At 38.6% G+C, this 22,315-nt stretch overlaps 1 protein-coding gene and 1 pseudogene across 1 annotated transcript; both read right to left on the minus strand.

Moving 5' to 3' along the window:
• Positions 1 to 227: 227 nt before the first annotated feature.
• LOC104452285 lies at positions 228 to 2,070 on the minus strand (annotated as a pseudogene).
• Positions 2,071 to 10,800: 8,730 nt separating this feature from the next.
• On the minus strand, positions 10,801 to 14,356 carry LOC108953972 (probable leucine-rich repeat receptor-like protein kinase At5g63930). Its single transcript, XM_039309915.1, has 4 exons — positions 13,957 to 14,356; positions 13,652 to 13,829; positions 13,278 to 13,419; positions 10,801 to 10,887 (listed from the first exon to the last, which is right to left on the minus strand). Exons 1-4 carry the CDS (start codon positions 14,354 to 14,356, stop codon positions 10,801 to 10,803), a joined length of 807 nt encoding a protein of 268 aa, XP_039165849.1.
• Positions 14,357 to 22,315: the final 7,959 nt, after the last annotated feature.

The raw sequence follows: 22,315 nt of genomic DNA on the forward strand, positions 1-22,315 counted from the left end.
TTATGCAGATCTTTTGTAGGAACTAACCGTAACAATGAATATGCAAAATAGATCCGTTCATCATAAAAAGACTCATTGTTCTAAGATCGCTTTATATTAATTGTTATTTAAACAAGTAAAAGCACAACCATTCTCGTTCCCTCTTCTCGACTTTGCATCACCCGTTTGGTGCCTTATTTTTCTTTCATTTGCATGGGAAAAGAAAATCTCCTAATTGCGGATGCTCGTCATCGATGACGCCGCAAAAGCTTTTCAATACTGATATTAACAACCGCTGATACGAACAACGCAGCAAAAACAGAAGAGGCCAGTGCAGTAAGAAGTAGCACAGGAACAGAGTTTCTTTTTCCGTTTCTGTTTGGCAGCAGGACTCGGTGCTGTCCAGTTAATGAGGTCCTTGTTTCCACTAGCTTCTACTACGACCGTTTGCCTAAACTCCGGAATAACACCCGACAGGTAATTATTTGAAAGTATTAACTGTGTCAGGGCCGCCATCTCAGTAAATAACGCGGGAACCGAACCTGAAAACTGGTTGTCTGAGAGATCCAGAATCTCAAGGCGACTTAGCTGAGAAAAAGTAGCCGGGATAGTCCCAACGAAAAGATTACTGCTGAGGTTTAACACAATCTGCAAACTCAGTGGCACGGTTGGGATATCCCCACTAAGGTGATTTTTCCCCAGCTGGAGTTCTAATAAACCTGGTAAGCTCCCTATGGCAGCGGGTATTGAGCCATTCAGATAGTTGTGCTGCAAATTCAAGTTAGTGAGGCTCCGCAAGTTCGGAAGGGAAGATGGAATGGTACCAGTCAGCAGGTTACAGCTGATATTCAACTGCGCTAAACTCCCTAATTGCGTATTTTGGCCTGGGATGGTCCCATTAACGTTGTTTAACTGAAGCTTCATGACTTGAATCCTGCTGAGATTTCCCAACTCTGGTGGCAAGGGACCAGTGAGTTTATTCTGCGCCAAATTCAACAGGGCCAAACTCCGACATTTGCCCAGTTCAGGAGGGACTGCTCCCGTCAAGCTATTATTTTCCAGTTCCAAGTAGGTCAATTTCTCTAGGCTTCCCAACGAATCAGAAGGGATCGTACCATTAAGTGAATTGCTACCCAGTCTCAACCTTAACATGTTAGGCGATATATTTTTAGGTATCATCCCCTTCAAATGATTGTAAGACAAATCCACACGCAGCAAATTTGGCTGCGACAAAAGGTCGGGCGGAATAGACCCACTCAGATTATTGTAGCTAAGATCCAAAATTTTGAGAAACCTTGTTAACCCAATGGGAATTGGGCCGCCGAAGTTATTTTGGTTTGCAGAGAAACGGGAAAGTGTTTTGATATTAGCTAGACTATCCGGGATTTTGCCCGAAAGCCGGTTCACGCTAAGATCAAGCAGGACCAAATTCGGATAATCTGCGACTCCCTCAGGGATTTCACCTTCGAATCTATTCACCGAAAGCTGGAGCTCCTCCAGAACCTTGGACAGGTTAACTGGAACCGACCCATTGAACATATTCATACTAAGATTCAAACTCCTCAACTTGACTAACCCATCTAATTCTGAGCCAATGCTTCCACTCATATTATTATGAGACAAGTCCAAGACCTCCAACCCAACAAAACCAGTAAAAGAAGGCAAAGGACCTACCAGCGCATTCCTGCTGAAGTTCAACCGCCTGAGTCCACCAATTTTTCCGCAAGAAGTGATGAACGCATCAGGGAGTGAGCCCAAATGGTTGTCGGACAGATCAAGAACCTGTAAAGAACCAATCTGGCAAATCACAGGCAAAATATCGGGGGAAGCGAGAGAGAACCCAGAGAGAGAGAGCTCGATCACGGAAGAGTTATTCCGACTGCATGTGACCCCTTTGCATCCACACGGGTCTTCGGTGCTGTTCCACGACAAGTTAGAACTCGGGATTATCCGGGAGAGATTGCTCATGACTTCGAATTGAGGTGACGACAGCTTAGAGAAGGCCAAAGGGTAGAAGGAGAAGAGGTAGAAGAAGAATAACAAGAGAGGGATGAGCAAACGGTGATTGCCGCTATTCGCGCACCAGCCCATCTTTCGGTTCTTTCTTTTCTTTTTTTTTTACCGAAGAACCGCTAGAGATCACCTTTCAGGGATTATATGATCCTCCAATATTCGATAGCCTGACCAGGACCTCTCACTTTAAATACTTTATTAACAAGAGAGTTCGAACCCTTGACCTCTATGATGAGGGAGATAACTCATACCAACTGCGCTACCCGTGATTAGGTATCTTTCGGTTCCTTTCAAAACGGCAAAAGGCTAAAAAATGGTGGTGTAGTGAAGTAAAAGATTTCGCAGCTAGCCTCGGAAACCCAAGAGGGAGTATATAAAGAGAGCCAAAGCACAAGCAATATCTGGCTCGGGTAGTGGGGAAAAGAGAAGATAAAAGCGGAAGAAGGAGCAGGGAAAGAGTGAGGGAGGGGTCGAGAACGAGAAAATACAAGCCTATCAAGAAAAAAGAGGAGCAAGAGAAAAGAGACAGAGAGGGAGAAAGTGATTTAATCGCGTGACGTATGTTTTGGGATTGGGAGGAAGGTGGAGTTGACCGATGCTGCAGAGAAAGAGAGACTTTGACTCAGAACAGTGCGCGACGTCTCTCTCTCCTGTGTTCTTGTTGTCTTGGGAGAATTGTCCAAAAAATCCTAAATTGTACTTTTGCTAATTTAGTCTTAAACCTTTTAACTTTGTTAATTGAGTCCTAAACAATTTCACTTATTACCGACTTAGTCCATCTGGCAAATTTTGGCCAGAAAATACTAATATGGACGCCGGTGGTACCACACATATGACTCGATCGCGTGAATGATTTTTAATAATATTTTAATTTTTTTTGAATTTTTATTGTTTTTATTATTTTTATTATTTTTATTATTTTTTCCTTTTTTCCTTTTTTTTTTCTTGGCCTTGGCCACCGGCCACAACCAGCCGGCGGGCGAGCGGCCCGCCCGCCCCATCTCAACTGACACTGCACATCTAAACCGAAGCCACCCTACCGTCGTCTCCGCCGGAAATGGTCCTCCATCTTGGTCATCTTTGTGGTCATCTTTACCCGTCATTGGCCTTAAGCAAATGACCAAAAATCTGGGGAAAAATTAGAAAAAAATAAAAATCTCTCTCGAAAAAAAAGAACTTGCAAGAAAAATCTTTGAGACAAAGAAGGGGGCAGTGGGTCTCTTGTACTTTTAGCCAAAAGATATAAAATTTGGGGAGATTTACAGAGCAACATGGGTAAAAAATCAACGGGTCTCTTGGCCGAAAGGTAGAAGACATGACCGCAAACGACTTGAATTTTGGGAAATCTGTGGAAGCTAGGGAAGAAAGAAAGAAGAAACCCGAATGCTGAAGCTCTCCCATTTTCATCGAGCTCGTCGGGAGAACAAGGGAAAAATTGAACCCGGAAATCCAAAATCTGCTCACGACTTCCTCTGTTCGTCTTCCGCTTCGTCTTTTCGGTGGCCCAACTCCAGATATAGAGCAAAGCCTCGTCCATGGCGGCGACAAGCGAGGTCGAGATCCCGGCTATGATTAGGCTCCGGTGGTGTTGGGGATGGGGGTGGAACTCAACTCGCCGCGCACAGGCAAGGTCTCCCCTCGCCGGGGCTCCTCCTCGCCGGCCGAGCCTCGCCTATGGCGGGCGAGGCTAGTCGGCGGCCGTGGCGGTGGTCGGCCACCGCCACCGGAAAAGGCCAAGAAAAAAGCAAAAAAAAAAAAAAGGAAAAAGGGAAAAACAGAAAAAATAAAAAAAAATCAAAAATATTATTAAAATATTATTTAAAATTGTCCACGCGCACGGTAGTCCCTACGTGGCACCGCCGACATCCACGTCATCATTTTCCAATCAAAATTGGCGGATAAACTGAATCGGCAAGAAGTGCATAGGTTTATGACTCAATTGACAAAGTTAAAATATTTAGGATTGAATTGACAAAAGTGCAATAAGCTTAAGACTTTTTGGACAATTCTTCCTTGTTCTTCGCCTTGGTTTGACTCGAACGTAAAACACACTTCGCCTCCGACGTCCCGCTTTCGTGAATTTCACTGCCCGATTGGGTCCTTCTCGTGGGCCCCCTCCTTGACTTGTTTTTTGGGAGCATCTCAGTAGAGACTGAGGAACGGTCAGCTAAGGACCGCATGTTTTCCCTCCTTTACTTTTAAAAAAATATATATATTTTTCAAAAAAATAATTAGAAGCCTACTAATAAAAAATTACAAGAAAAAAAAAAGCAATCAAAGTGATAATTTTTTATGTTTGTGCACATAAGACTTAAGGCCATCCTTATAAAACCCTCCAAAATTCCAACACAACCCAAACATCATTAATTACAAGTAAAAAAAAAGAAATAATTGATTATATAAATCTATTAAATTTAAAAGATGAAAACACTTTGAAACATTGGTTTTGCAACTAATAACAAAATCATTGTGCAATGTATTGGCTCCTGAGTCCTTTCACCAAAATCAAGCTACTTTAGAACTCTCTAAACCTAAAATTGAAATGAGTGCTATCGATTACGCATAAAACAAGTGAAGTAAAGAAAAAGAACAAAATAAGAATAATGAATTAGAAGAGAAGAAAATTTACCCCGTTGATCCAAATCTCCTAGATAAAGATGTGTTCGTACCTAAAATATTACAAAATCAATCTTAAGATCACACAAGTCCAAATTAAGCCAAAAATGATTTTGATTAATTTGTATACATATTTCACCTAATATTTAGCTTCAATGTCTGGTTCATTGAGAAGATTCACATGACCACAAGATATTTGACCCTATATCATTTTATAGTAAGGTAATTTAATTCAAAATAAAATAATAACACGTACCGGCAACAATTGAAAACCCCGATTCTTTCCTAATTATAAATCAAATTCTGAGAATAGCTACAGTGACTTATCTCATCCGAATTATCAATTGCGTGAAAATCAATGAAATTCCTTATACTCGTCCTAGTAGATTGTATACGTTAATTCAACTTATAGATACTATGATATAAATTTCCAAATAATTCTACATAATTATTGTATAAAATTTTGGAAACACCATACCATGCGATCCAAGTTCATGGGAGAGTCAATGTGTGTCAAGCAATCAGGGGTTGTTTTCTTCTACAAGAGAGTTCATGTGCATTACTATAGTAAAGCTATCACGACCTAATTTTTTAGAGTGAATTATTCAAAGAAGGCTATTGTATTACTAAGTCTGAAGACTTGGCACAGACCCTCCCAAGTCTTACCAATCGCGACTTGATACTAAGAAATTAACTCATTTAAACATGCAATTATACTCAATTCGGAGTCGCCACTAACCAATTAGGGTTAGTTAGAAACCCAAGTAAAATATGGGAAAAATACTTTACTTTTGCGAACTAGAGATTCAATCGGTCCGGGGACATGGTTATGCTAGAAAAATCTAACGTCATTTTGGTACCTTACCATTTTAATTTCAAAAATAGGCAGTATTGATTAATTTTAACCTAAGCTACTAACATGCAAATGGTGGTCATGCAAGTGCACAATCAATGAAATAACATTCAATCAACCAAAGTGATATATTGTAAGAAATTATAAACTACAACTTCATTAAGGTCCACTCTCTAAAGAAAGACTTACAAAAATGCTAATAAAAATGCATGCCCTAAACATGATTTCTAAATGACATGACACCAAATTTTTCTTTTTCTTTTAAAAAATGTTAATTATACGCAATCTTAATCTAAATTTGATATGCATGAGTTTTACTTTAATGACATATGAGATGCAATTCATGTGACATAATTTGAATAATTACAATATGTGTGCAATCTAATTTCCATAATCCTAAATATGCATGTGCTAGATGATATGGGATGGATGACATGGTAATTCTATATGCATGTTCTTTTTATGATTTTTTTTTAATGACTTTTTAATACATATATACAACCTATACTAACAATGATGACATGAAATGGGATTAATTATGAACTAACCTATTAACTAACCAAATAAATGACTTTTGTGTTTTTTTTTAAATGACTTAATAATTCTGATTAAGAAAAACAACATAATTGATGCAATACTAATCTTTGGTTTTTTTATTAAAAAACTAGACGACGGGAATATTAAAACATTAACCTATGACCCACTAACTAAAGCACAACATGTAATGTGCACATTATGAAATCTATATAACCTAAATAACATTTTTTTGTTTTTTTTTTTTGTTTTGGTTTTATTAAAGGAAAATTATCTTAATTCTATATGAATCTTAAAAATCAAAATGCGTTGCCTTAAATATGAAATGTGTATGGATCTAAGTACCTAGGTTCTAGATATGATATAACATGATGCGATCCTAATTTACTAAGCCTAAAAAAACTCTGATGCAAGATTTAGATTTTTTTTATACTTTTTGATTTTTTAATGTTTTTTAGTGTTTTTTTAAAATCTTTTTAAAACAAGTAATTATTTTAAAAAAAAAACCAAGATAAGAATTAAAATAACCGAAAAAATAATCCGTTGTCTCACGGATTAAATTAACAATTATTTTAAATCCATAGTGATTTAAAAATTAAGATACTATCAAAATACCTAAAAATTAATATAATTAAAAAAAATGATCCGACGTCTTACGGATCAAATTAATAATTATAGTAATTTTAAACAAAACCCTATGGATAATGCCTACAGTATTTATAAAATGAAAATCACCTTCCTATGCAATAATATTGAAATTTAAAAAAAAAAGGTAAGTAAAACAACATAAAATAAAGGAAAAATAAAATAAAACTACCTAATGGGTTAGAAAAAGGACGGTGGGCGGCAGGCTTCGGTGTCGCTAGCGTCGGCAGAGCAGCAGCAGCGTGCGGCTCGAGCTCGGAGCAGCGGAGAGGCGTCGGCTGCTCGGGGTTGCAGTGGAGACTCGACGTCGGGGATCACTGCTGAGCGGAGCAGAGGAGTAGCCACGTCGCGGGCAGGGGCGTCGGACTACTAGAACTGGTTCGGGCTGCTGCAGAGGCAGTTGTCGCTGGCGGGCAGATCGCGGAGGCGCAGGGGGTGCTGTGCTGGTCGCGGCAAAAACCGGCGGAGTGTTGCTGTGGTGGTGGCCGGCGCGGGTTCTCAGGCTTGTGCAGCGTCGCGGGGATCGAGCTGCTGCAATGGAGGTCCTGCAGGGGCGTTGTTCGGCAGCAGGGGTCGCGGGGGGCCTACGAAGAAGAAGACTTCTTCCTTTTCCCTTTTTCTTTCACTTTTCTGTCTACTCAAGTCATCTCTCTCCGTATCTTCTCTGCACTCATCTCTTCTACTTTTCAGCAAAAAAAATGAAAACTTTTTGACTTTCCTCTCACGGATACTCTACTCTTCTTTGTGAATGTTTCGAAAACTCAGTCCCCAAAAGTCCCCCTCATTTCAAGGCTTCGCACTCACTATTTATAGTGGAAAATTCAACAAGATTTCTCAATATTCACTTAACTTCTCAACAAAAAACTGGCTCCAAAATCACATGACTGTTAAATTTCTTTGAATTCATTTTTTTTCAAAATTTCCCTCTAAATCAAATATTAAATTAGGTATCAACAAAGTACTATCCAGCTATAATAAATATATGAGAAAATTATGTCATGTGGACGATCATGTCTTTTCGTTGGATTGGGATCCTTTATTTGAATGCTTTGAGCGTCATGATAAAAATTGTTTGGGTGCTCTTTAGCTTGATCGAGGTCCGCAATCTAAATTTTTTTATTTGCTTCCTCCAATACTTGCAAAACAAATTTAAAATGCCTTGAGTTTTATGTGCACAAACATAAGAAATTATCACTTTGATTGTTTATTTTTTACTTGTATTTTTATTAGTAGGATTCTCACTAACTCTTTTTTAGAAAAGAAAAAGAGAAAGAAAAAAGAAGAAGTAATGCTATTACCGCTGCCATAATTTCTTATCAACAACTAGTTGTACATGCAATCAGGGTGAATATAGCATTCTATGTAATAACGTAAAAGAGAGCATTTTCTTTTGCATTTGTATGATAATGATGGATGTTTATAATTGTTTGTGCTTTATCATATTTTTAACTTTTTTGAAAGTATTTCTTAAAACATCATGCAATGATGGCATAAAAAAATGGTTGTTAGACGACTACGTTCACCGAATAAAATGAAAGTTGAGCAATTAAAGTACATGAACAACAATGTAATGACACATATTAATGTTATAATAAAATAAATTACATATAAAAACTGGCAGATGGTTCTTTTCAATCCTATTTATGCTTACGTTATATTTTGAATAATAGTTTTTTAGTACAAAACAAAGAGAAATATCAATTCATTAACAGGAAGATTCATTAGCTACCTGCCAAATATATATTGGAAGATGGGCATACCAATTTTGTTCTGAGCGGAAAATAAAAAGAAAAAGATCAAAACAGAAGAAAAGAATGCAAGAAATAATCTTGAACCAAGAGTGTGTCCCACGTTTAATCTTAACATATATTGTTTAAGAGGAGCTCGGGTAATTTCGTCTCTAGCGAAATTGAAACAAAAGAAAAAAAATGAAAAAAATAATATCAAATCAAGAGTGGCATCCCTAAAGGATAATATGGTTAAATGAATGCAACGGGGAGTGTCAAGAGCCAATCGAAAATGGCACGAGCCCAAGAAATTATTTCTATTATCGTAAAAGATGATTTCTTTGATATTTTTCATAAGTATCAAATTTTTTGTGAAATAAATGGAGTCCAAATTCCTTGTGTGATTCTTCTGCATTTGGCAATTGGAAAGGATGTGTGGAGTAGAACTTATATATAAGATATCTTCGGTAGCTAGATTAAATGGGATTAATCATTGACTTTTACCAGACTTGTAAGAAAGTCATGTATGGAAAGAGAGTGAAATTGTCTCAAAAGATTTGAATCGTTTTGAAGTGATAAATTTGTAACCTCTTGTGATTAGCAGCAACGAGTACTTTTTGACAAAACTTGGATGACCAATAAAAATATTTTATATCTTAATGTGCTATAGGAACCATCTTTTGTCATCGCGCAACATCGATGACGATTGATAAAAGCCTCTTCATATGCCTTTTTGATTTGAGGATATCATCTGTGTTAGTATTTGCTATTTTTTTCTCCATAGCAAGGCATGATTTTTCATGAAATTATACGTGTTATGAAGAAAGTTGTCCTCAATTGAAATAGCCCTTTTCCACGCCTGCTAAAATAGAGATTTTAATACTGACCAAAAAAAAATTAGAGGTTTTAGTAATTATTTTTCTCGAGCAAGGTTTGAGTTGCTGAAGGACGGTAACCATTGTAAATAGGCAAGAAACCAAAGCCTAAGATTCAAAGAGGCCAATGCTCACGGGCCATTCAAACCTGCCTCATTGACATCTTTGCATTTACAACTTTTTTGTCTCTGTTTTTTTTAGAAAATGAATGATTTAAGAAATATGTTCTGAAAAATAATTATTCATAAAATGAATAAACAGAAAATATTTTCATAAACATAAATTTTTGTCGACAATGAAATCATCTTTTAATATCTAATTATTTCAAGGGAAACAAATAATTATTTTTTAAAAATATTTTTTAAATTATTTATTATTTACGAAATAAACGAAACTTCAACGATCAACCAATTCGAGCCACTGCTCTGATTTTAGAGAGGTCGAAGTCCCAGGTTGCAGTCTACCTAGAGAGACCGTGCACGGGTCTCTCCCCACAAAAGAGCTTCATAACATTTCCTTTCAGTCGTACATCTCTCTCTCTCTTTTCCTTTTTCGGTCGGCAGCGGGACATCTCTTAAACCCTTCATTTTTCTATTTGTCGTACAAGCACAAACGAGTTAGAGACTTAAAAATTCTGCATGGCATGTACATTGAAAATTCAAGTTTCACACACATCATTACTCCAATCCTTTGTAGGAATTACTCGAACTTGCAAAATGAATTTACTCATCATAAAGATATACATTATCCTTGGACCACTGCTTTATATTAATTGTTATTTAAACAAGTAAAAGCACCGGGCTCTCGCATTCCCTCTTATCACCTTATCTCACCCATTTATTTTCATTTGCATTGCAATGGTTGTCATTGAGGCAATTGAAGCGTTTTGATACTGATATAACAACCATTGCAATGACAAACATGGCAAAAACAAAAGAGGCCAGTGCAATAAGAATTGGCACAAAAACTAAGGGCGCACACATCAACGTTTCTATGCCTCTGCTCTTTTGTTCTTTTGTTTCTTGGAACAAAAAAAAAGAATAGAAATTCATTTTGTAATGTCAACTAATTTTTCTATTTCCCGGATGAAAAAAGTAGCCGAGGAATAGATTTGCAACAAAAGCAAAATATAGAAAAAAAAGTAACTTCTTGTTCTCAAGAATAATTTCTAGAAATAAAGCATTTTTTTTTCTTTTCTTGTTCTTGCTTTCTGCTCATCGCACCCAACCACCACCACCCGCTAATCGTTGTCGCGCCGTTGGCTGCCCACTGCCGCTCACAGTCGTTGCCCGCCGACCGACATTGTTGCCCGCACCGGCAAGCAAGAAGAAGAAAAGAAAAATTCTTTAAAAAAAAAAAAATCTATGTTACAAAAAAAAATTTGTGGATCGTACCAAATGCATTCATTTTTTTTTTCTATTCAAGAATAAAATTTTGTATAATTACCATACGTGCTATTTTACTTGAAAATTGTTCCAAGGAGTAGAAATAGAAGAAAACTATTTCTGAAAAGAAATAGTTCTTTAGAATAGAAACGTTGCCATGCACAACCTAATTTTCATTTCAATATGACAGCATGACTCAGTGTTGTCCCATTGATGAAGTCCTTGTTTCCACCAGCTTCCACTTTGACCATGTCTCTAACCTTCGGAAGAACACCCGTCAGAAGATTATCGGAAAGTAGCAACTATGTCAAGGCCAGCACATGAAGAAAAGGAGATGGAACCAAACTTGAAAATCAGTGGTTTGAGAGATCCAAAATCTCTAGGTTAAATAGTTGAGAAAATGTAATCGGGATATTCCCATCGAAAAGATTACTACCGAGGTTCAAAACAATCTGCAAACCCTGTGGCATGGTTGGGATATCTCCACTAAGTCGATTTTTCCCTAGCTAGAGTTCTAATAAACATAGTAAGGTAGTAAGGTGCTCAAGTTTGGAAGGGAAGATGGAATGGCACCACTTAGGCCACATTTGGCAACCAGCCAAATAGTGAAAATTTTTATTCTTTGTTCTCGAAAGTAGATTTTAAATAAAAATCTATTTGGTAAAATTTTTGTTTATGGAAATAAATTTCTATTTTTTTATTTCCGGAAGTAGATTTTGGAACAGCAAGAAGTAAAAAAAGTTAATTATTTGTTCTTGAGAATAATTCTAATCAAGCCAACTTATTTTTTTTTCTTTTTTTTTCTCTTCTTTCTTCTTGTTCTTCTTCTTCAATCACTACCGTTGTCACCATTATCGTCCATCGTTGCTATCCATCACCACCGGTTGCAAGTGACCGGTTGGGCAAGATTCGACGAGGTTGCCGAAGGCTCACCTAGCTAGGGCGAGGTTAAGCGAGCTCACCGAAGGCTCGCCCAGCCACTAGCAAGCCTTGACCTTGCTAGATCTGGCAAGGCAAGCCTTATCGTGGCTAAATGGGCTTCGTCTAGGCCTCCCCTACCGGCCGAGGCTCACCGACGAGGTGTAGCCTCGCCAAAGGCTGGCAACACTCCGGCGAGGTCGCGCCCTCGCCGGCCGGTCATTGATCATCTCAAAGCTGGCGACCGGCAAACCTTGGAGAAGAAGAGAAAGAAAAAGAAAAAAGTAATAAAATTATTTAAAAATGAAAAGAAAATGATTTGGATTAGCAATTTTCAAAACAATACAAAACGCAATTCTATTCCGATAATACAAATTTTGGATAGTTATTAAACTACTTAAAATGCTTAAGAATTGTTCCTGAAAACAGAATAAAAAAGAATTATTTATGATCAGAAATTGTTCTCGGCAACAAAATAGTTACCAAATGCGCCCTCAGCAGATTCTAGCTGGTATTCAATTGTGCTAAACTCCCTAATTGCGTAATTTGGCCTAGGATGTCCCCATTAATCTTGTTGAATTGAAGCTTCATGACTCGAATATTGCTAAGATTTCCCAGCTCTGGTGGTTGATAAAGTGAGTACGAACATCTAGGGGTGAATAGGTGTTTAAATTTTTTTGAAAAGTAAAATAAATTTTGAACAAAGTCTAAGAACCAAACAGAATCGATGAACAAGTATTTAGACTTCTGATGAATATTCAAAATCAAATAAGAGATGAAATAGATTTTTGCAATGCTTAAAAATGATGCAATGAATTGAAATGAAAAGAGTTAAGGGAAAAGAAAATTGCACATGAAATTTATAGTGGTTCGGCTTATATTAAGCTTACGTCTACCCTCCCACGACGATAACCTTTCGGTTGGAATTCACTACGGCATCAATAGAAAAGTACAATTTTTCAAGTGCAAACACTTAGTGGAAGATTCTTTTTTTTTTTTCTCACTAAGTCACTCTTCTTGTAATTCTCTCTCTTGAATACAATTTGTAAGAACTATCAATGAAGAACAAGTGGTTAGAAATGTTTCAAACTTTGGAATTTCAATTTTCACGCTTTATCTCAAATAGACCGAATGATCTCCTTAAATATTCATCCACACTTTACTAGCCGTTGGCATTTTTCAGAGAAATTTTTTCCAATCAATCCATTGGACATAATTAATTAAGGAAATCTTATAGCCATTTGAAGATTGAGATAAAAAAAAATCCGTTAATTCTAGTCACTCATATGATCATAATTTAGGTTTCCATAAATAGATACTTTCCAAAAAAGAACTTTTTTTTCAAGATTGATTTCATCAATTTGTGATTGATTCCATCAATATATTTATAAAAAGTAAGTGAGATTCTTCATCGAGAGCCAAATATTGAAAAATAAATTTCTATTGCGTTCATTTTGAATCATTATTGCAAGATCAATAAATTTGAGTCTAATTATATCTTCATTTTGGATTTGGTTTCAGTCTGGATTGCGTCGCAGTGGGAAGGCTTTTAGAATTAATAGATTTTGACAAGAGTCTGTGATAAAACTTAGAAGTATATCATTCTTCAAAATAAGAACTAATAAGTTTTGTCAATTTCAAAACTTGGTAGGAATTTTCTCTAACTTGGTAGGAATTTTCTCAACATCGGTAAGAGATTAGTCAGTTTATTCTGCACCAAATTCAACCTAACCAAACTTCGACATTTGCCCAGTTCAGGAGGGACTGCTCCTGTCAAGCTATTATTTTCCGGTTCCAAGTAAGTCGATTTCTTGAGGCTTCCCATTGAATCAGAAGGGATCGTATCACTAGATAAATTGCTACCCAGTCTCAACCTGAACATGAGAGGCGGTCGATTTTTAGGTATCAACCCATCCAACCGATTGTAAGACAAATTTACGTACTGCAAATTTGGCTGTGATAAAAGGTAGGGCGGAATAGACCCACTCAGATTAAAGTTATTTTGGGCCGCTGAAAGTTATTTTGGTTCGCAGAGAAACGGGAAAGTGTTGTGATATTAGCTAGACTATTCGTGATTTTTCCGCCGAGAAGATTGGAATACAGAACCAGCACTTCCAGCCTTGGGAGCTCCCCAAGTCTGTCGGGACAGAGCCTGAAAGCTGGTTCGCGCTAAGATCAAGCAGCGCCAAATTCCGATAATCTTTGACTCCCTCAGGGATTTCACCTTCGAACCCATTCACCGAAAGCTGGAGCTCCTTCAGAACCCGGAACAGGTCAACTGGGACTGACCCATTGAATATATTCATACTAAAGATTCAAACTCCCCAACTTGACTAACCCATCTAATTCTGAGCCAATGCTTCCACTCATTTTATTGTAAGACAAGTCCAAGACCTCCAACCCAACAAAACCAGTAAAAGAAGGCAAAGGACCCACCAGCGCACTCCCGCCGAAGTTCAACCTCCTGAGCCCACCAGTGATGCACGCATCAGGGAGTTCAGACTGATCAAGAACCTGTAAAGAACCAATCTGGCAAGTCACAGGCAAAAAGCCGGGGGAAGCGAGAGACAGCCCAGAGAGAGAGAGAGAGAGCGCCTGACCACGGAAGTTATCCGAACCGCACGTGACCCCTTTCCATTCACACGGGTCTTCGGTGCTGTTCCGCGATAAGTCAGAACTCGGGATTTTCCGGGAGAGATCGACCATGACTTCTATCTGAGGTGATGACAGCTTGGAGAAGGCCAAAGGGTAGAAGGAGAAGAAAAACAAGATAGGGACGAGCAAAGCATTGCTATGTGTGCACCAGCCCATCTTTTGGTTTCTTTCGATACGGTAAAGCCAAAATGGCGTACGAGAGATTTCGCAGCTAGCCTCGAAAACCCAAGAGGCTGTATATAAAGAGAGCCACAACCCAAGCAACTCTCGTTCAGATAGCGAGAAAAAGAGGAACATAAAAGCGGAAGAAGGAGCAGGGAAAGAAAGAGAGAGAGAGAGAGAGAGATCCAGAACAAGAAAGTTGAAGCCTATCAAGAACAGCGCGACTCTGTGTTGGCGAGGGCTTCAATGGCGTAGGTTTCGGTTTCCCTGGCCCCGGGGGGCGGGAGGTGGAGGAGACTGATGCTGCAAAAGAGACTTCGACCGAGAGCGGTGCGCGACTCTCCGTGTTTCCCGCTCTTCTCCGCCTTGCTTGACTCTTCACCGGAGCGGAGAACACGCTTCACTAACGACCCCCTTCCAATATTGGCGAGGCTAGCGACACCAGTGGGCCTCTGTCACGGTCCCCACTCTTGACCTTTTTTCCACCTCTCTTGCCCCTTTGTTTACCAGGAAATACTGCCGGCCTTCATCCCGGGTAACGACATAAACGGTTTCTTATCGTTCTTTCGATATTTAATATAATTTCTAAACTTTTCTTTCAATTCGGTTCTTAAACATTCAAAACTGTTAACATCGGTGTGTCGTGCTAGCATCCATGTGACTTCCAGCTCGTCTCTTTCATTATTATGACCCAAAAAAAGAAAGAAAAAACAAAGTGACTTGATTCGAAATAAACAAGATCTTAATTTATATCATTATTTTGACTCAATAAATGTGACACGGCCGTTCACAACATAAAAATAAGTGTGATCACACGGTACACTTGGCAGAAGGAATGTCAATTGAGCATATTCTTGAAAATAAAGGAATTAGATTGAACAAAAAAAAAAATTAAAGAACCGCATTAAAAATTAGAAAAAGAAGAAGTAAAATTGAAGGACAGCTCATGTTGTTTGCTCATAATCCTCTAATAAGCGCAAGTTGAAACTTCTTGCTTCGAGTCAACGTGACGAGGTGTGATAATCACCATTTGATCCGTGAAACTCGCAAGATTGATGATTGTGATTGCCTTGATTTATGTGAATATCGATTAATTAAAGATATTTCCTTAATAACCTCTAAAGTAGAGATGAGAGCATCCCAAGCAGATGGTTTGGTCCGATTTCTTGACTAGCTCAAATCTTAGGTCTTGATCACAGTCTTAAGGTACTGTCCATATGCGACATGGGGTTTGAAGTTCTTTAGGTTTCGTTTGTTTCATTAAAATGAATAATTTGAAAAACATTTTTATAAAAGTGATTGCTTATGGCACTTAAAACAATTAATGACTTTTTTTTTCATTTGCTATAACAATTTATGTCTAAACATGTTTTGGATGACAAAAATATTTTTATTCATTCATTTTTGTAAGCCATATAAGCTATTACATTTAGGAAAATGTTTTCCAAATTATTAATTTCCTGCAAAACAAAACAATTCTTAATGGATAATTGCCAATGGTGGAACTTCATTCAACTAGTTAAGAATAATATGGAAGAGAGGAATAGAGAATTTTGGTATATTTCAATATATCATAATGAAAATTACATTAGCTTATATATAGACTTATGAAACAACTATATAAAGTAATGTATATAATCAAGATATACACAATTAAAGGAGATATTTATACAATCTTGATTGTCATTGATAATCAATAGTAACATCATAATTGTCTCTACCATAGGATAATATTCTAGGGTTAATACCCTAAAAAACCCCAAATTGGTATACATGTGATAAATTTATCCAACATTATTTTTTTTACCACCAAAAACCCTAAACTGGTATACTTTTGACAAATTTATCATCTATCAGTTTTTGTTAAATTTTACTGTCAAATTATTAAATTAAATGATACGTGACAGTTGACTAGTATATCAATTTGGGATTTTACGCTCCGTTTGTCATAATTTACAATTTTTGTGATTTTTTTGTGGTATTAATTCAATTTAGCAAATAGTATATTTGTCACAAATTTACTAGTTTGAGGTTTTTTGCGGTCGAATAAATTAGTTTAGGGTAAATTTGTCATAAATGTACAAGTTTAAGGTTTTTTATGGTTAGTCGGGGTAAATTTGTCATAGATATATCAGTTTGGGGTTTTTATGGTTAAAAAAATAGTTTTTGGTAAATTTGTCACAAGTGTACTAGTTTTGGATTTTTCAGGGTATTAACCCAATATTATATATAAAATCTTGAGAGTCTCAACATCCCCTTTAAACTCAAGTGACATCGAAGAAGTTAATTGGCATTTAAATTAATGTCAAATAGCGCAACGAAAACTTGTTTCCCTAGCGACACCGCGGGGCATCGAGCTTCTTGATCCGAAGAGAGGCGATGTGTGAGGTAGCATCTTCCAATCTGGCTCATCCGAGGGTAGCAAGTCGGTGGTGGTGCCGGCTTCTTGAAATGACGCGCAAAAGGTCAAGAATCGGAGGGGATCAATATAGTTGGCTTGTGAAACTAAGCAATGCAACTTATATGGTTGGTATTGTAGCATCAAGCGGCCTATATGGCTAGCTTGGAAAATAGTTACTAGGATACGATCTGTGTGGCTGCTGGCATCAAAAGAAAGCCACTTCCATGAAAAAGGCTCAACCTAATGACGTGGTTAGTGGGATTAGCATTGAAACATGACTATCATGGAAAGGACTCAATTAAGTGCTTCCTTAGATAAAACTTGTGCACACGGATTGAACATTATTAAGCGACAATGATGGGGATGGATTTATTTGGATGTGTACCAAGGTGCATGGGGTGCACTTGAAGTCTTGATGCACTTAGGTTTCCACAAGAAAAAAGGCTTTGATACCAAGTTAGCAACAAGAAAGATTGATACATAGACAGAAATTTCAGACCGATGCACTTAGGTTTCCAAGGAAACGAATGTTCTAATACCAAGTTAGAAAAGAAAGATATTGATACATGGAAATATAAAATTTATCTTCTACTTTAATGTTAGTATAGAATATTATCCTATGTTTGAGATGATTATACGAATATCTCCTTTAATTGTGCATATATTGATTTATGTATGTTAAGTTAGATAGTTGTCTAATAAATCTTATATATAGTCTAATGTAATGTTCATTACGATATATCTAAAATGTATTAAAATTCTCTATTCCTCTCTTCTACAGGTTATGAGTTTAAATCTTTCCAGACTCCATTTGTCTTTGCAATTAGATTTCCACGCATAATACTGGGCAAAAAGTTTAAGTTTTAGAATAGTTAACAGTGACTCCCAAATTTCCACTCAATTGTGAAATTTATGTAATCTTTTTAACTTTTTGAAAACGCTTATTTCTTCTCCATATTTGTTTTATGATGTTTGTTGCTATAGTGTCGTCGTGATGTCGTGTGTGATAAATGACGATGCATGTTGGCTGAGTTAGCTGACTATTAACTTGTCGATGTTGTTATTACTTTGTACGTGATGATCCAATTTCGAAACAACGTCGATATCATTATTGGGTATTTGGTGCGACGCATGCTCATTCAACTTGGCCACTAACCGTCGCTTGAAACCACCGTCAAGAATCGATAGCCACTGCGGCCTACCATGAGGCCAAGGGCAATGGACCTTCACTGCGACCTAAAACCAATCCTTTAAACGTCTCAGACATCGCTGGAAACAACCATCCCATGGTCTGGTCATCGCGTCTTGAAAGTAGACACGGATTGCATTTGAGAACCCACTTAATATACGGGACAATCACGCATCCCGGCCCTCCTCTGGCCTCACCCATCACGTAGGGTCTAAATCTTTCGACGGAAACGGCCAACCCAATGACCTTAACGTTCGGTACGGTGTTCACTGTTCAGTGACTCAAAACACTCGCCCCGAGTCCTCACGTTGACTCTCTAACGTTGTAGTTCAGGAGAAATTTGGGGCGACGAACCCAGCGAAGAGATTTAGGACTCTCTTTTGACAGTGGGAAGCGACCGATGATCGCGGCTCTTCGTGGGGTTCTATAGATTATATGTTTTTTACGGAGTGCGTTTCCGTCGATGAGAAAACACGCAAACCAAAAAGACAATGGCGACGATTACGCTGACGATGACTATTCGCGGTCGGGAGGCATTGACCTTAGCTGCCGGGCGGTCCGAGCGGTGGGCAGGGCTTTTGGGCTTTTTAGGTTTGAATTCACCACCGTTTTATCGGAATTAAATATTAAAAAGAAAAAGGGAGACGACGGAATCGCGACGCGGGGTTATCTGCCGCAGTTCGTATCCGCCTCTTTCCCCTTCTTTCCATTTCCTTCACCTCGTCTTTCCTCTTCCCTCCGATCTACGTATCTATAAAAGAGTCGATCACTGCGATCTTCCTTCCTTCTCTCTCAAGCTCTCTCTTTCTCTCTCTTTCTCTCTCTCTCTCCATCGGGATCTCAAAGCTTTCGCCTAGCTGGGCAGAAGAGCTCCCTTGCTTCCTTCTCTTCGCTCGGTATCTTCTTCCTCCTCAGATCTCGCGCCGCCATTGCCGCCATCTCCCTCAATCCTCCGCGATTCTCGCTCGCGAACGTCCTTTACTGGGAGTGCCGCGCGCGGGGGTCACCAGTGTGCTTTTGCTCGGCGGTGAATACGACGATGCCGATGGCGAGGGAGTGACGATGGGCCGCGCTTGCATGGATCTCGGGGCATGGGACTGCTAGGGCTGCGGGGCGTCGGTGGGATTCGCGCGGGTGGTTCGGCGGGCGTTCAGGCATGGACGCGGACAAGGGGATGTCCTCGGACAACATCAAGGGGCTGGTGATGGCCCTGTCTTCCAGCCTCTTCATCGGTGCCAGCTTCATCGTCAAGAAGAAGGGCTTGAAGAAAGCCGGGGCTTCTGGCGTTAGGGCAGGTGAGATCTCGTCGATTTGGCTTGGGTTCGCAGGTGTGTGGGGCTTTTTGAGTTCGGATTCGATTGGGATGTGATTCATTGAGGTGGTTCTTCGTTTGCAATGTGGTGTGCGGATGTGGATTTACTTTTGAGTGTTGTTCGTCTTTGGCACTCTAATGCTGCTGGGACTAGGGATTTTATTACTTCGGGTGGTTTTGCATGAGATTAACTGGCATGCTGGCCGCGGATTCTGATTTGTGTGTGAATTGAGTGTATGATTTGATAGTTCTTGATGGGATCTCCGTTCGGCCGAGATGTGTAAGGTTGCTGTGAACTGCATAGCCGTAAAACTGGGGAACTGACTCTCCGACTGTTGATCTGACTCTCATTTGATACCATGGTTTAGTGGCTCTTGTATGGAATACATCTTACATAGGTTGCCACTGAACTTAAAGCAACAAATCTAGTTCTCTCTTTTGTCTTCCTTGCTCCTTTCTATTTGCTGTTCTGTCTTTGGATGAGGAGGGCTTCTCAAATGGCTTGATCCTGCTACGGTGCCAGAAGTTTGCTTTCTTTTGATATTAGCTTTCCCCTTAGTCCTGCTCGTTTCTTGTGCTGTGGCAGCTGCTGGAAGCTACTCATTGCTGCATTACTTGAAAGGCTTTTTACTTAAAGTCCCAGAAACACGCTTCTGTGCCAGAGGAAATGTGATTTGAATCCTGGACACATTGTTTGTGTTGATTTATCACTCTTTGGTTATCTTCTCCCTTTTTTATGTTTTGTTTTTTTTTTGGGGGGGAAGGGGGAGGTTTGGCAGTTGGGGGCTGGGATTGGGTTAGGGTAGTATGAAGTTGGGGTTGCTGCTGAAGGAATTTGGTTCTAAGTCTTCTGGCATCTTGTACAGGGATCTGAGGTGCTGAAATATGCACATGATGGTTCTCCAGCTGTGGTTGGGCTGTGGTTGGAAGAGAGTATGTTTATGGTGTTGGTTTTTATGTTGCTGGTCATTTTCATATGTGACTATCTTTGCAGGATGTCTGTTGAGGTGAAATACTGAGAAACATGTTGGAAGGTGGTTATATTGGAACTCGCAAATATTATAAGATGGATGAAGCAACTCTGATATTACAACACTAAATAATGAGCTTGGTGTGATTGCTTCTGTTGGACAACAAAGACTGTCCCTGAGAGATTGTTTCCTGTATCCAGTATGCTGGGATGGAAAGAAAAATGATGGTACATTCAAGAAAGACAAAGAACAATGAGGCCTTTGTGAATGCCAATCTGTTTAGATCTGCCAATGTGCAGATGTTACTGATCCCAATTCTTATCCAATGGGGGAGACAGGCTGCCTTCTGCAGAGTTGCTTGTGCTTTGCATTAGGCACTTCTGTGGCAGTACATGGCATTTTCCTGATTCAGCTTGTCAAGTTCTTAGGCAATTTTATGACATTTCACATAGTATTGGCAATAGTTGAGTACAAAGGTTGCTTCTTCTTGCGGTGTTTCTTTTGATCAAGTGTTATTTTTTGTAAAATTGGAGGTATCCTTCCTTCTTGGAGTTTAAACTCCCGTTCATTTGGCCATTCCTTGTACAATATCCCTCTAGAAGCCATTTCTTGAATTCATTTGAGCTGAGCCTAAGTCGTCTTTCTTCTCATAACACCCGCTTTTGGGTATTGTGATTAAATTTCACAAATGGACTGTAGTGACTATATTTTTCTTGAAACTTGAAATTTTTTCACGTCACTCTAACTTTAGTCAGGGAGGATGACTCTGTTAATAGAAGGTGTGCCTCCCTCTTCAAAAGAAAACACTCTTACACACATTCTCACAATGGTATTCCACCATTCTTTCCTGGTTAATTTTGAGCAGGTCGACAGTCATAGAACTACCATTGCATCATATGCATTTTAAAATTACTTATGTAATTACCCTCTTTTAGTTGTTTAGATTATTGCTTAGATTCAGTTATACATAATCATCACAAATACGGAACAGAAGAATCTCACAGTAATCCTGAAAAGTAACATTCTTTCTGTGACTATTTTGTACAGAGCATTCATAGTGAATCTTGGTGATATGCTAGAGCGATGGAGCAATTGTATTTTCAGGTAATATGCTTTAATAACAGTCATATAGATAAATTGGCAAGAGGAAAGCTTTGAACATGAAGGTTGGAATTATCTTATGGCAGGCTACTATATATTGTTAACCTGTCCCAAACTCCAACAGAATTTCTTCTGTTGCACTCTCTTGGCTCTTTCTGATATCAGTGGCCCATTAGTAGCAAAGAGCATCTACTTTGACATTGGTCAGGAAAAATTTCCATGTTAAACACGGTTGTTGAAGATGGTATGATATTTTGGTGACCTACATTAATTTGTACGGAGATTTGAATTTATGAATATCAAACAATAAATTTGCTATTCTAGTGCTTTTATTATCACTCAGCTCTTATTGGTCAACTTTTGGATACTAAACTTTGCATGTGTTCTGGGATCTCTGATGACAGAAACAATAATATGCATTGTCATCATGCACGAGAACATGTTTAAATGATATATGAAATGAGCTTTTTGCTTGAATCTAGTTGGTGTCCTGCTATTCTCTATATTTAGCAAGTCATTCTCTATTCTTTCTCTTTTGAATTTGAGTCGCTGCTTCTTTTTTCATTTGTCAAATCTATACTTTTGCTTTGCTTTGCAATCAGGTCCACGCCCATCGAGTTATAGGGAATGGTCAAGAACGGTATTCTGTAAGGCCTTCTCTTTCCACCCACCCACCCACCCACCCACACACACACACACACACAAATATGCATTTCTCCTCATCTTTTGAAATATTCTTCAGATGCCTTTAAGAGAACTTTTAAGCATTGTTGAATGTATTGAAAAAATTCTGATTGATTGGTGACCCAAGTCGTGACTACTCCAACCAGAAAAAGGGCAGTTGAAGCTGATCTTGGATAGTTGTAAGCTGATTCAAAAAAAAGGTCCTAGTTTTGAGATCACGATCTAGAAACTCAGTTGAACTTGTGATCATACTCTTAGGAAATTCTTCTCAACTTGAGATTATCGTCAAGGATGA

Source organism: Eucalyptus grandis, chromosome 3 (genome assembly GCF_016545825.1).
Source record: "Eucalyptus grandis isolate ANBG69807.140 chromosome 3, ASM1654582v1, whole genome shotgun sequence".
NCBI classification, from domain to species: Eukaryota; Viridiplantae; Streptophyta; class Magnoliopsida; order Myrtales; family Myrtaceae; genus Eucalyptus; species Eucalyptus grandis.